The sequence below is a fragment of the Salminus brasiliensis genome, chromosome 22, assembly GCF_030463535.1.
Source record: "Salminus brasiliensis chromosome 22, fSalBra1.hap2, whole genome shotgun sequence".
Lineage (NCBI taxonomy): Eukaryota > Metazoa > Chordata > Actinopteri > Characiformes > Bryconidae > Salminus > Salminus brasiliensis.
The window spans coordinates 19,108,129-19,124,121 of record NC_132899.1 but is presented as its reverse complement, the minus strand read 5'-3'; the positions used below and the strand labels follow the sequence as shown (position 1 = coordinate 19,124,121).

The following is a 15,993-nucleotide window of genomic DNA, read 5'->3' as shown; positions in this document are numbered from 1 at the left end:
ACAAAAATAGAGACAGAGAGATGGAGAGGACCAAGAGTCATGGTTCTCACCACTATTTCATTCTTCTCGTGTAGGTTTAAAATAGTGCCTGTCCATTTTCCCCCCTCTAATCTAAATCCCTTCAAAGCTGATTTGGCTGATACTTTTGTGGCCGTTCACTTTGAAGCATTGCTATGGCATGACATCAGAGTGGCACTGCTGCCAAAAGGAACCCAAAGTTCAATCCATTTTCCATACAGAGCATGCCAAGCTTCTCACTCTCCTTCTCCTCTCGCTCCCTCTCTCCGGAGAGTGAGAGCTAGATGTTGGGGTTATGGAGGGTAATTTGGCTCAGTCAGCCCCCCGACCAGCAGTCTCGTATACCAGCCGATAGGAAGTCGTCTTCTGTTTTTACCTTGGTGCAGTGCTCATTAGCTGTGAGAGCTCTCCCTCCGCTGTTAAGAGGCTTTGGTCTTAGTTAACCCTCAGAAGTCAGAAGCTGATAATGAAAGCATGGCCTTCGGTCATTCACTTGTAGCTTAACGAAAACGAGTTGAGAAGTTCAGTGATTTGAATTTGATCAGTTTATTTTTGTGCCTACACATCTTGAATAAGCAAATGACTCAAAGCTGTCGATACAGACAGTAAACCGAGTGTATAGGTAAATCACTGTGCAGCTCGCCAAGTCATGACATTTGAAATGCACAGCAAAATGACAGCAATAGCTCTACAGTACATCTAAGGGTTAACCGCTGCTATTCAGTTATATATAAAAGTGCTAGCACGGATTCTTTGAGCGAGGCCCTAAAAGTACCAATTTTGGTTCCATGAGGAAGCATTTTTTGTAAAAGAGTCAATAGAAAGGGTCTTCACACTTGCAGCTGCTTTGCAAAAAAAGTCCCCTATGGAAGTTATGGTATCTCTCAAGGAACCCTTCATGTAGCACCTTCATTTTGAAGAGTGTCAATACATGTCATACAGATTCCATTTACTCAAACATTGGATGCTTGCAGTTTTTATACCATTTGGTTTTTATTCAGGGCCGTAAACCTACAGCACGTTTTATTAGTCGAAAGAAAGCGAGGGAGAGCTCCTCACTCAGGAGGATGAGAGGGAGGTGGAGGAACAGTGGGGTCATGTGGAAGTGGATCTCTTCAGAAGCAGCCAGGTGCACCTGGAAACAGTAAACAGTCCCCAGCCCACAGCCACCGTGGCCTGCTTCCGAAACGTCTCAGTAATCGAGCACCCCAGAACTGGAGCAGTCTGGTGCCTGTCCCCTTGGAATTGTAGTACAACCAAGAGATGAATCGGAAACGCACTGGCTTGTGCAGTCCACTCCAGTGCTGTATTTTTTTGGTTCATTTTTTTTGCTGTGCCATTCTTAAAAAAAAAAAGACAGGAAAGTTTAGTTTTTGCCAAGGCTGAGTGTCTTACATTCATAAGTTGCGAATTATGAAACTCTAGTAATGTCAAGTCAGCACATTTAAGTGCACAAAAAAACGTGGCTCCAATTAGGCAGCACTAGAGCCAGAGCCCATACTGTGATCCTGTGATAATTAAGCACAGCACTGGTCTAGCTGACATCCTGTCCCAAGACTTCTACAGTATCAAACGTTATCAGTAGGTAACTTAGGATCCACATTAAAGGAAAAAAAGGAAAACTTTGGTTGATTACCACAGACAGTAATGTTGAGGCATGTACTCAAAGCAGCATTATGCAAAAATAGAAATTTGCTCCCCCTACAGTTGAGGAGTGCAATTCACTTTTTCACCACTTCCGTAATTGCACTTTGAGCTTCTTTTTTGAGCTTCTGGTGGCTCTAATAAGTCAGTAGGGCATCAAAAAGATTTTAAAGCCATTTTTGAAATTGCTTTAATAAATAAATAATGTTTCACAGTTATAATAGATGGAGTTACTTGTATTGTTGATTTTCTAAGAGAAAATAAGCTAGCAAATCTTCTTCAGAGAACAACTCTCATTTTAATGCAATGTTTTACTGTCAATTTGCTTAATATAACATATTAAGCAAATTGTGTGTGAAACATAGTGTGGCATGAGCAAATACTATGGCACATTTGTTATATATTTAGTTTTCCAGTATGTTAGATTCGCCAAATAAATCAAGATGTCTCATAATACTTTCTTATATGACTGTTCATAGCTCTTTGCAGTTCCCCAATAGTCTCTGTTAAAAGTGAGAGGTACAAAGAAATGTGTTATTTATTGTCTGTGGTAATCTATGATATGATACAAAAATACCAGATACAAATTAGGTGGAAACACTGCAGTGTCTTTGATAACCCCCACAGGCTAACACACATACAGAGAAAGACTAGCTATACAGAACAGAACAGGGCACTCACCAACAAATCTGCACTTATACAACAGGGTCCAAAAGTCTGAGACATTTCAGAGAAATTGCTCTTTTTATTTAAATGTGAAAATAAAGCAGAATTAAAAAAACAAAACAAAACAATGTTCTAATTTAAGCAGCTGTGACATTGACCTAGTCAACACCTTTGTAAAGGTGAATTTCATGTTAATTCAAAGTTCTACTTGCAACCGCAAACTTCTGCTTTGCTCTATACACTCCATATACATTAGCAAGTGGCTATAAAGTGCTATTTCTCCCGATAACAGCGAAGGCCTTTCCCTCTTGTCCTTTGCTGCCAATTAGCTCAAGTGCAAAGGCTGAGCAGCTGTATAGAACTGGCCCCAGTCCATAGCGTCACAGCAGAAGCCACTTTCTCCTGTCCCATAAACCCCTATGGGGCAGTACTGCACAGACAGTGATGTATGTGCACCTAAACTGCATGTGATTATATGTCCATTCATGTGCATGGCGGTCGTTCATGAGTGTTTTCCGGCCAAAGCTGGGCCCATTACATTCACAGTCTAAACTGCTTTCAGATTGCCCAGGCTGGAATGAAGTGTCCAGAGCGGAGCAGCCGTACCACTAAGGGAATAATGCTGATGTGGCAGTGTTAAAAAAAAAAAAAAAACTGCACCTGTTTCTCCAGTGCGGGGGGTGCCCGGTGCCAGGGCTTTGGGGACAGGCTGTTTAATGGGCTGACAGGACCACAGGGAACACAGCTGCTGTCTGCAGCCCCTGCCTGTGTGCTGGAGTGATAACCCAGGCCCTCCCCTTCCTTGAAACCTTGCTGCTCTGGCAGAACCTCCATCTCTCCATCCCTCCTTCCCATCTCCGTCTTCGTCCGCTCCTCGTCCTCATCCAGAGGATCCAGAACAATAGCAGCAGTACAGCAACAGCAGCCTGCAATGAAATGTGCCTTAGATGCTTATTCAGTGGCATGTTTTTTTTTTATTATTTTAATTATTATATTTTGGAGAATTCTCTCATTTATTTTGGAAATGTTAACAATGCAAACGCTCTCCTTTTTTTTTGTTTTTTAGCACAGAATTCTGATATTTTTACAAGAAAGAGAGGAAGACGTCTAAAATCTAAGAGCCTTCTAAAGCCACCAGAATAGAAACACGGATAATAAGCTACCAAATCTTCCTCTGCTGTGTGTGTGTGTGTGTGTGTGTGTGTGTGTGTGTCACGTTTGGAAACCCTTCAGGAGGTGATTTAGTGTACATGTGTCCCAGGAGAGCTTATTAGAATAATTGTGACGTGAGGGAAGAGCGTGTGTTGATGAGATGGTGCCTGACAGCGGGATATGAGTGAGCAGGTTTGAGGCACCGTTATCCTGTAGGCCTCCCTGATGCCCTTGACTCTGCAGATGAGGATGACAGGAAGACCTTTTCCTCTCTTTCTTGCTATAATCATGGAGCTCTTTTTCTAGCGCTTCTCTTTAAATCCTTTTCCCTTTCTTCCTTTTGGCTCTCGCTGCTTTAGGCATGTGTGTGGTATGTGTGTGTGTGTGTGTGTGTGTGTGTGTGTGTGTGTGTGTGTGTGTGTGGTGTTGTTTGCGTGTGTATTCGGTATAATCGTGCCTGTGTAAGTACTGTTATCCCTTGCTTGTTTCCTCATCTTGATGGTTCCTCACTGCAGAAGCTCAGAGTAAGCCATACTACTCGGACTACTCGCCAACTCGACGCCTGATCCACAAGATGTGCACCAGCCACTACCTGGACCTCTTCATCACCATCGTCATCGGCCTCAACGTCATCACCATGTCCATGGAGCACTACCAGCAGCCCAGGGTAGGTCTTCTTGCTTAAATCCAGTGCTTCAGTCGCATCAACACAGGTCTTGCAAAAAAAAAAGAAAAAAAGAGGGAGCTAAAAGACCAAACTGTGGTGATATATAGTTTATTCATGTAGAAATGATGTGAAGTGAATTCAGTGCACTTGTTTTTATTGTTCAGCACCGGGTATGCTGACTGAAATATTGAGAATAAATTACAGATCTGGATGTGAGCCCTCTCGTTTCATAATTGCTAATGGTCGCCCGCAGTACACCACATTTTGAAGGCCGCCGTGTCGTTTTTATAGCCCTTCCATGTAATTACTTCTTTAATCTTCCCTCTTTGTAGCTCTGCTTTGTTGGAGCTTTAGTTTTTTACACATCAGTGGTTGCATAATTGGCCTTAGAAGGCATTATATTTAGTTGTACCTTTATTGGTATGCTCCAAGATGCTGTATTACTGCCCTTTTGCATCATTACGCTGAATTGTTGCGAGACGCTTATCTGACTAAACAGAAGAGTAACTCATGCACTGAAATTTAGCGACGTTGCCTTAGCCTTCACATAATATTGAATATGGATTTAATAAAGCAATAAGAGACAAGAGCCCATGAGTTACAATGATTTTACCGTGGGTTAATAGGCACAACATAAATCAGAGTTTACAACGGCAACAAAGTGGTAATAAATAAAATATGATACAATCAATGGAAAAACGTGACTATTAGAGCTAGGCCTTTAGATCGGAGCTTAAATGCCAGAACCTTCAATAGTATGTCAGTACTAAACTAATGCCAGTGCACATAAAACTTTTTTTTCCTGTTCTAGATTAAGCATAGACATCTGAAGCTTGTAAAAGACATTCCACATGTTTTTTTAGGTCTGAAACAAACCTTAACAATAGTTTATGGTGATTTTGTTAGTAAAGAGTCCTGGCACAGAGCTGTTTTCCATGTCTAACAACTGACTGAAACATGGTTAGGCTGTGTCTTATATATACTTACACTCAATTAGTGACATGTTAAAGCAGGAGTGCCCAAACCTTTTGTCCTGGGGGCCAAAGTGAAATGTTTGTGGTAGGTTGAGCGCCAGAAAGACAAGCAATATAAGTCCCCAGTTTGCACCTGGTCACTCCATTCTGCAGAAAAGACAGCACGGGGAGTTTCACCACCTCATTCAAGTACTAAAACTGTGTAATGAGCTATTTTGAGGGGATTTCCTCGTGTCAATGGTGGAGTTTGAGGCTGTGCTTCTGCATGTTGCCCCTGTCATTAAAAAAAGGGGCGACAAACTACAGGGAACATATTGACACTGAGCAGTGTTTAGCTGTTTATTTAAGGATCTTTATGGACATGAAGACACTTAACCTAGGCAAAAAACAGCACATAAAGTCTCTGTAAAGTACTGACCACAGATTTTCTTTAACCTCTGTATTTCTGTAATCAGCATCTTTGTGTTTGTGTTCCACTACGAGCAGGATGAGCTGTTCTGCCTCCAACTTCATGCTCATTTGTTTGGTCTACAACCATGACAGCAGAGCTCTGATTGGTTAGCCTGATTTGACAGCAAAGAGATCAAGCAGAGTTGCAGTACATAATTTCCGGACTCTGTGTGAAAGACACCATCCATATATATGCGTTTGTGTTTTTCATCCGTAAAAATCGTACTTGCCGTTTAAGGGCCTTTAATATAAAATACATACAATCACTAAGCTCTTTATTAGGAACACCTGCACATTTACGTATGTATGCAATTATCTAATCAGCCAGTCATGTGGCAGCAGAAGCTACAATGTACAAATCAGACCAGCAGCTTCAGCTCCATCAGGGGAAAAATGTGATCTTGGTGATTTGGCATGGCATGGCATGATTGTAGTTGCAAGACGGACCTTGGTTCTGCAGACAGAAATGCCTTGTTGATTAGATAGGTCAGATGGATGTCAGAGCAGTTGGGCTGCAACAGCAGGAGACCACATCGGGTTCCACTTCTTTGTGCCCGTTAGTGCATCTCTTTTCGGCCACAATCTAACCATCTTCTAATGGCTACCTCTAGCATGATGAGGCCCTGTGTCTCAAAGCAAAAGTCTTTGGTTTCATGAACATGTCAGTTAGTTTAGTGTTTACCAGTGATCTTTAGGGTCACCAGATCTGAGGGATGGGTCTATAGGTACACCCTTAAGATGTTGTAGGACAGGAGACTCACAGCGTAAAAGTGCTCTTGAAAAATCTGCTGGAACAGCGTGGACCAGAATCATAAAGGAATTGCTGTGATGACCTAAAGCAAAAGGATGCCCTTCCCAGTATTAATATAGCATTCCTAATAAAGTGCTCAAAGAATGTACTCTCATACAGTACAATTCTGCAGTATGTCAAATCTGTTTAGTGGATAATATTGTACTTTATTAATTCTATCATAATAAACTATTTATGTAGTTTGTTGAACCAGTCCACCAGTAGACTATGGTTGCCAGGCAACATGTTGTTTATTACAGCAGCACAATAATTATTAATAACTTGAAGCATTAATACAAAATTCTACTGAATTATGTGTGTATATCAAATATTTAATAGTTAATTAATATTATAAATACATTTTAAAATGAATTATGTATACACTCACTGCTTACCGAGATGAGTCAGCTAGTGATGCACTTTGGAAGTGTCTTACTTTCTCCTGTTAATAGAGAAGTTGGTGTTTACTTCCTGTGCTAGTTCTTTTCTCTGCAGGGGCTCGCTAGGCATTGCCCCTGTTGCTAATGGAGTACACCAACATTACCCATTATCCATTATAAATAGATGGTTGTGAGAGAAAGAGGTGCAGAGGGTGTTCAGCTATTGTACACTTAAACACTAATTCACTGTGCCAGGTCAGTTGATTTTTAGTCCAGCCTGGCCACGTGTGTGATGGTCTGGGAGGGGTGGAATGGAACAGTGTGTACCCACAGTCCCAGCCACTGGAACAAATGCCAGCTCTTTACCGGCCTCCTCTGTTGGTTTCATCAACAATGATTCTCTATCTTCTTTTCCATTATCATATGCCTAGCCCAAAAGATATCTGATCAGTGTGGAATGACCTATTCCCTAACTTATGAGTCATACAGGGAATGTGTGTGTCTCTAAATTTGCAAATTATTTGACATTTTTTATTGAATTTAGCATAACTATAGTTATCGGTACTACTATCTAGCAATCTTGTAGATTTACTGATTGTCCTGGATAGTAAATAAATATTTCCAATAAGATAGGGTCAGGACGTTCAGGACGTTCCTTACGAGGCATAATTTCACACCAGATCTCACTGAATGTCTTTGAAAAAATCTATTAAATCCCATTAAATTTCACATTTCTATTACAGTAAGAAATTACAATAACAGTTATGTCAGTTAATGCATTAATAACATCATTAAAACATTCATTTGAGAAATTGGCATTAATAGTTGATGAGGTTGGGTTAAAACAGTACTGAAATAAGACTTATGATGGTAGTCTTAAGGCTGAAGTACATTTTGTTTTAAGTATAATTTATATGCAAAACACGTCTGTTTCCAACAATACCAGTAAAATTAGTAAAACTGGTACTGGTAGACGCAATCGGCAGAATCCTCTCAAGTGTCCTCTCAGATGAAGGATAAATCATTTTTTTTTAGGATAAATCAACACTACCTAGAAGCTCCGGTTCCTCTTGAGAACCTCCAGTGTACCAAGAATCAGTGAGCAATGTCAACAGGACTAAGAGGCTACAGTAGAGAAGGATTCAGAGCCAGTGACTAATTTGTTCTCCTTCTTTAAAGCTGCCAGGTTTGCGTATAAATATTAAAATAATGTCCATGATGTTGAATTACTGAAAATAATGCAAACTAATTTTTAACTAACTAATTAATTAACTTTTGTCCAGATTTATAGCTATACATTTATAGAAATAGCTATATTGAAGTATTTATTCATAGAAAATATTTTTCCTTAGGGTCCAATTAGAGCAAATAAAGCAAAAGTGATGAATTACATTTAACTGCACACATAATAATATAATAATAATATAAAATAATATTTTATTCTTTTTCCCTTTTCGTATAGAGTTTTATTTCAGTAATGCAAAGTTTTGCTATGACAGTGATGATCTACAGTATTTGCTGGGCCTTTTAAAGTAGTGTTTTTAGTATTAGAAAGAATGCCTTCAAGTAGCAGAACATGAAGCAGGTCTGTTTTTTAGGAAACTGCCCTCTGTTTGTAATCTCACATGGTTCTGCGATCTCTCTCTTCTTCTTTTGCAGGTGCTTGATGAAGCCCTGAAAATCTGCAACTACATTTTCACCATCATCTTTGTCCTGGAGTCTGTTTTCAAGCTGGTGGCGTTTGGATTCCGCCGTTTCTTCAAAGACAGGTAAGAGGCATGCGGCGACTGTTCTTCCTGAACTTCATGATGTCTGTGAATAAATCATAATTATGCGTCTGGGAGTCTGAGTAAAAGGAATCCAGATGTGCTGACAGCAACATAATTGATGTCTTGTGTATATCAATAGCTTGTTAGTCGCTTTAAAAACCATATCCCACACCATGATATCACAGCATAGAGATCTTTGGTTAGCCTCAGACTGAGACAAGCCCGGTAAGGGATGAATGGTTTGGCATCTGTGGTGGAAACTGAGAAACCTTTCATATCATTTGTGGTTGTCAAAAGAAACCGCTCTGTTTCGAGTATTCAAATACAGCTTCATGGCGAGTCATAATAATTTGATAGTGCCTTTGGGTTACAGACCAATAGCGCTCCCATTGCAAGTCAAATGGAGCACAGGCATGCATGTTTGCCTGTCTAATGCAGCCAGCATATGACATGAGTAGGTATAATGACGCACATCCACTCTTTAACTGGAATTTTGATCATTTACTCGAGACAGAAATATACAGCATATGGACCTTATATTGAAAAATGAATGAAAAAGGGGAAACACTCATGAGACCAAGATTCATACTGAGCCATGTAATGGAAACAAAATCAGTGTTGTTTTTAACAGCATGCTGTCTTCTATAAAACCAAAAACTACTGTGTGTCATGAAATCAATAATGAAAAGTAATAAAAACAAAAATACTGAGCATTTAAAGAACCTACAGAAACTTTTCTTGTGTAAACATTGTTTAAATGTATAGTCCGTACAGTCCATAACTAATAACTGAGCTAAAAGAAATTCAAAAGAAATTTTATAATACAGGTATAATACAGGGCAGCCTGTCAGAAAAGGTCAAAATACCAAAAAACTGCATTTTTTCTGAACAAATAAAATAATACAGAGGAAAATGTAGAATATGGGCCCAGAAATATTTAGTTTCTGAATAAACACCTATAACACATTCTGCATTTCAGACTAGTGTAAGCTTAACTGTTCCACTAATGCATTTAGTGTGTTTATTTCAAAATATGATTCACAACTTATATAATTCTACAAATCCAATAAAGTATTGGTTAATCAATAATCTGTAGCAGGCGTTTCATGCAGGTTTTAGGTCTATATTCTTGGAAAAAGCAAGTCCACTTTGATCGCATACTCAGTGGTTACCAAGCTGGTATGAAAATGTAGAAATGATTTGTGTGATCATTTTTGCTTCAGTTCTCCCTCATATCTAATGAAACACCTCACATGGCTGCAGGCCTCTGAGAATTGGCTGGCCTTAAAGCCAGCTCCAGGCAGCACTTCAGCCATGACAGTGCTGCAGTGCTTGACCTCGAAGGAAGTGATTCAGATTTTGGCAAGTAGTTGTTAAGTCTCACTCAGAGGCAGCGATTACTGCTAGAGGCTTGAAAAAGTGGGGTAACACCGAGTTCAAACGAGAGTTTTGACATTACGTTATGTTTGAATGATGTTGACTAATGTTTTGACTTGTGAAAACTGGAAGTCAAATTGGAAACCAAACGGCTTTCTTACACTCTTGTTTGAGCTGCTGTGCTGAACCATACATCACCGCTGTCATCACTCCATCAACATCCCAGAAACAGTTATTTTATAAGGAAGGGGGAAATCATTAACATCTGTCGATCAGAATGGTTAAGAGAAAGTAAATGACTGTTTTTCAGCATTTGTTTCCTTTCATCATGAAATTTTCACACAGTGTAAAGGCCAGCTAGCACCGTCATAAATTGCCAACAGTGTGTGTGTGTGCGCACAGCATTGGGTAGAAACAGACTGCATGTTATTAGGATTATATAACGTCAGAAAACAACCATTTACCTTTGAAAATCAACGTAATCAGATATTCTATTATTTACAATTTTCAACAAAATGAATCACAGTTGTGATCATAAAGTAGAATTATGAAATGAGGTGTCTAAAAATCAGAGCATTATTTATATATATTCATATATACATGATGTCTATGTTGTACATGGCCAAATAGGCTCATTCCACCACATGCTTTTAGGAGAACCACAGAGTGGGGAGAACTCACTGACTGGTAATGTGACTTGCTGAAAACTGGAAAATAGCCCTGCAGAAGCACGAGTTTAGCAAACTGATGGAGTTATTGCAGATAAAAGTGAGAACAAGCAAACCTGGATTCTATGTGTGCCTGAAAACAATCATAGCCAGGGATGAAAACCAGAGCCAGCCCAAGGCAACTCGAATTACGCGGCCACATAGGGCCCTGAAGCCACCGGGGGCCCCCAAGAGCACCAAGATATCAAATAAAAAAATATATATATTTCAAAAATATAATTGAATAACAAAACAAAATGGTATTACACAGACTATGAAATGATGAAGCATCTGGTGCTCAGGTCGTAGTATAGGGGGGGGGGCCCTGATGGCTTGGGCCGCCCCTGATGAAAATACCTCCAACAATCATTCCTGTGCTAAATAAGAAGCACCGGCTGTCCCTACATTGTTTCCATTTCTAGGTTGTGCATTTTGAACTGATGTTAGTAACGTTAAGCACATGAGTGACGACCAGAACCAGACTTTGCTCTCTTATTGTCAACACTTGCCCCAGAAGCGCAGCTGTCAGTCAAAATTGCGACTACGCTGATCGGTGTAGAACTGTACCCGAGCTAGCTGAGCAAAGGATAGAATAACGAGTGGGACAAAACCATGTGGTGAGCAGAATGCTATCCTGCTTACTAAGCTACGACGTTTATTGAATGAATTGAATCGAATTACCTTAAATGAGGAAATCAGATTTGATGTACTTTTTTTTTTTTTTCTTCAGTACTCTACCAAAGTCTACTAGAACCTGTTTGTGTGTGTTTACAGGTGGAACCAGTTGGATCTAGCCATTGTCCTGCTGTCCATCATGGGGATAACTCTGGAGGAGATAGAGGTCAACGCCTCGCTCCCCATCAACCCCACCATCATCCGTATCATGAGAGTGCTGCGCATTGCCCGTGGTGAATACACACTCACTCCTGGCTCTGTTTTCTCTTGGTTCTAGTTCCTCACCTTCCAGTCTTCTGGGAAAGAACTCTATGCTCCTGATTTTTCCTGATTCTCTGTGATTTGCTGTTTCCCACATCATGCAGATAGAGACCAGATGGCTGCAATGAGAAATTCAGCTCACATAACCTCTTCCTAACTCTTATACACACACATGAGCACATGCCTGCGCGCACACACACACAGTGTGTGTGAGAAGCTGGGGCACTCATCTGTTTTGGGCGATTACTCTCCTTCTAATGAATGAGCTGCTGTGGGAGTCTTTATAGATTACTCCCTCAACAGAGACGGCCAAGCAAACACACCTGCTTTAGGGAGAGATACAGATAGTGTATGTGTGTGTGTGTGTGTGTGTGTGTGTGTGTGTGTGTGTGTGTGTGTGTGTATGCACGTTCACCCTGGCTCTCTTGTCTGATTTATAAAGACGCTCCCATAATTAAAGCCACAGCCGTCCTCAGCTCCTCCAGCAGCTGAGACAGTACAGGTTGGTGTTAGCATCATTAATGCAGTGTGTTGAGATCATGACCCCAGTAACACCAGAAACATGCTAATCTAGTCACCTCCAAAATTGCAGGGGGGTTAGTATCCACTCCTAATGTAGCACTGTGTCTAAAGTGTCTCTTTATAGCTCTCTGGTGGCTCCCTGATCAGTCCTCTCTCTTAAATTGCCTCAGAATCACAGAGCAGCCAATGCAGGCCCGCCTATCCAGAAAAGCCCAAACCTTCTAGACCAGACAAGACTTCCAGAACTAACAATTCTTATTGTTTTACCCTTGTTTTGTTGTGTCTTCTTTTAAGTTCTGTGATTTACAAAGTGGTGTGGTGTAGTGGATAACAATGCTGCCTCAACAGTGACCGTGAGAGTTTGATATCCTGGCTGGAAAAGCCTACCCCACTATATTAATAACGGTCTTTGTACAAAACTCCTGAGTATATTTGGCTACCAGTGGAACAACTAACAGTTTTGGATCAGTAAATCAGATCCTGGTTAAAGTGATAATTTGTCAATAAATTAAATTCACTAAATGTTCCCCTTATCTTAAATATACCTTCAGCCAGGACATGTTTGATGTTGAGGTTTGCTTCTTTAGTTTTGGACTGAGACAAAGGTAGCCAAGTAACAAACCCCCCACAATTTACAAATTCACATTACATAATGAAACAGAATGTCTTGATCATGACAACCTTGCCTCACGGCACACTACTGTCGTAAGTAATGTCAAGTAGACTTGCTTATAAGGTTTCTGACAGTACTACATACTGTTTTACTGCTGCAGTCTTAAGCTATTTGACATACTGTGCACTCTATGCAGAGGTATGTGGACACCCCTTTCAGTTATTGAGTTCGGGTTTTTCAGCCACAATCATTTCCAGCACACAGCCATGCCATCTCCATACACAGAATCATCTAGGAACAACAACACCTCAGTCATGAAGTGAAAGACCACCTCATGCCTTGGTTGGACCAACTCTTTGTCCAAATGATGGTGTATGATGGTCAGGTGTTTTGGTCAATCTACTTAGGAACTGTGTGTGTAGTGAATAACAGCACCACTTGACCAGGCGAACACACCTTGCTACGTTAATAAGATTCCTTGGGACTTAAGAACATTCAGCTACCTGTGTAACATGATTCAAATGTAAGTAGTTCTGAATAAGAGTGTCAGGCAAATACCATTAAAGTAAATGTAGGTTGTTTGCATGATGTTATATGATAGTCAAGGATTTTCAGTATTAGGTTCCTAGCTCCAGTCTAAAACTAAAGAAGCTACACTTTGAACACTTTGGGTTAATAGGCAAAACTGTATAACTATTTTTTAATGCTTTAATTAGGCGTAGGATGTGCTTTTCTAATTCTTTTCTGTCATGGCAGTGCTGAAGCTCCTGAAGATGGCAGTGGGAATGCGGGCTCTGCTGGACACAGTCATCCAGGCTCTGCCTCAGGTAATACAGTTTTTTTTTTATTACGTTGCTGATAGATCTCCCTAGAGCTGTCATCAGACTAGATTTTTTTTTATCTGCACCTATGTATACCTCAAGAACCCCTATATATTTTACATTTTTCAAAATTTCCATTTGGTTCATACATCCTATATTAGTATCCCCTGCTAAAGGCAGTAGATCTGTTAAAAGTGGCAGATGGGTTGTGTGAAATTGACCAGATTCACTAAATTTAAACCCAACCTGAGTCTGAGAAGTATTTGAAATGCTACTTTATCCTGACTGAACATGATGTTAATTGTCAGGTCCTGTCGGGTAAGGACAAATATTTTAAGATCTGGTTCTCCCCCTCTTTCCAATCTGGGACCTACCAGACCCCGCCCCTCTGCACCCTCTGCCTCATTCCCATAACCAGCATGGAGAACAGTGTTGAAATAGTTGGGCCAATAGGGGAGCATCAGCAGCAGCAGGAGATAGAGCTCAACACACTTTCTGTGATGCTATCAGGCCCTGCTGCTCCCTGCGGGGGGTGGGGGGTTGGGGGGTCTTTTGATTTGGGTACACACTGCGCCGCAGGACACTCCCTTTTAATTCCAATAAATCATTTAGCACTTCTGACTCACATATGTGCATAAATAATTACAAGTACTTTTTGTCCCTGTCCTGATTACTTCATGTCCTGAAACAGAACTGTAGCAAGTGCAGATAAGCCAATTAGATGCTCTGATCTGTTCCTTTGTACGTGTCTGGAGTCCCTTCCCGCTGATTTGACCCTTTGACATATGTCTTAAAATTTGTTTATTTCTCACTGATGTCTCATTGAAAAGCAGAAATTAGGTCTATGAAATTATGATGCAAATTAAAAAATTGCAGGAAATGGATTGCAGGCATTTAGAATTCTTCTCAACCATCTCCTCTTCAGACAAGGAGTTCTGTAATCATAGGCAACGGCTCCAAAACATTGGCCTGGAACTTGAACCATTGCATGGAGAGGATCTTCTATCTCCATAGACTACTAACTATCATCTAACTACTCAGCAGAACTCAGTAGTAGCTCTAAATGTGTGAGCTGTGCGCCACAGATTGTTGTTTGATTGAATGGCCAGAATAACTCCAAAGGTTAAAGGTTCCCTTATGCTCAGTAGAGGATGCAGAGATGTGCGAGTGGTGATCCATGACCATTCCAAAGATTCTGGGATGGGATTTAGTTTTTTTTATTTTGTGCTCTCACTGAATCCAGCAGCATTCATTTGGGAAAAGGCCCAGCTTTTAGACAATGCAGATATATCTTTGTTATAACTCTTGGACTAGAACAAAGCATTTTCCAGTTGCTCTACTTTATTCCCCCTGTTCATTTTCCTCAAAAGCTTACCTGATGTTGTCCATGCGGTTGCGCATGGTTACCGCCGTGTGTGTTTTGCTCCTCTTTGCCATATTTAGCCACTTGTAGATGCTTTTTAGACTGCACTCCTGATGATTGGGAATGGGGCTAACATACTCTCACTCCATAGCTCTCTCCTTCCTTGGCTCTTAGCAGGTGGTATTTCTGGATCTGTTCCTCCTGTCTTCTTCTTTCATGTGTCAGAAAAAGAAAAAAAAATCTATCTCAGTCTGCTCTCGCTTTCTTCTCCCTCTCTCTCTTTCTACAGGTGGGGAATCTGGGTCTTCTCTTCATGCTTCTCTTCTTTATCTTCGCAGCACTGGGAGTAGAGCTGTTTGGTGACCTGAGTAAGCATAATGCACAATATTAGAAACTATCTCGGCACACAGTCTAACACACACTCTCGTACGGACGTGCACACACACATACACACCTCAGAGTTCTAAATTACTTACTTGAATCCTTCTGAGACTAATTAATTGATTTTCCTAATGATGATAATTAGTCGAGCAGCCTTTTAACACAGCATTTCTCCAAAGTGTCTTACGTAGAATGTGTCTTAAAGGGACTGCTCTGTGAACAAGCAGACTTACACCTTACAATTCCTTCCTTACCACAAAATAATGTTAATGAGACAAGGCAGGATTGGTGTCCAGAGTTCTCTATTTTTGTCTGGCTCTGAGTTTGTTTTCAAGTAAAAGAAGCTAATACTGTACCAATTAGCATCAAGCAAATTCATTCATCACACTTAGCTCCATCCGCACCAGTTTGTTGAATATGTGCTTTCTGCCAGTGTATGACATGCTATTTTACACAAGGTTTGTAGACACTGGCTCATTCACCTTTTCTTCTAAAATCAAGTGTATTACTAAAGTTTATCCCCCTTTATCCTACACTCTAAAGGTTACAAGCATGGAAGGTTGTGGTGTTGACAAGACCTAAACTTTAGATTTTCTGTCTCTTGACAAGCAGGCAGTTAGACAGTCGCACCACTGTAAAGCTTTGAAACAGTGTCGAGTGACACGACGGTTCTCCTTAAGTGTGGGGATCGAATGTTCAAATCCCAGAAAGAGCTCAGTGCTCTCCATTAAAAAGGGGAAGCTCTAACTAGATATGGAAATAA

General features: G+C 40.5%; 1 protein-coding gene across 13 annotated transcripts in view; it reads left to right on the top strand.

Annotated features, from left to right (window-relative positions):
• The window catches only part of cacna1g (calcium channel, voltage-dependent, T type, alpha 1G subunit), a 266,549-nt gene that overhangs the window by 234,510 nt on the left and 16,046 nt on the right, over positions 1–15,993 (top strand). For all 13 annotated transcript variants that reach the window (XM_072666928.1, XM_072666922.1, XM_072666923.1 and 10 more), the window contains 5 exons: positions 3,996–4,147; positions 8,401–8,510; positions 11,369–11,502; positions 13,422–13,492; positions 15,139–15,217. In XM_072666928.1, coding sequence (XP_072523029.1) covers positions 3,996–4,147; positions 8,401–8,510; positions 11,369–11,502; positions 13,422–13,492; positions 15,139–15,217 — 546 coding nt within the window. The remainder of the gene's footprint in view (positions 1–3,995; positions 4,148–8,400; positions 8,511–11,368; positions 11,503–13,421; positions 13,493–15,138; positions 15,218–15,993) is intronic.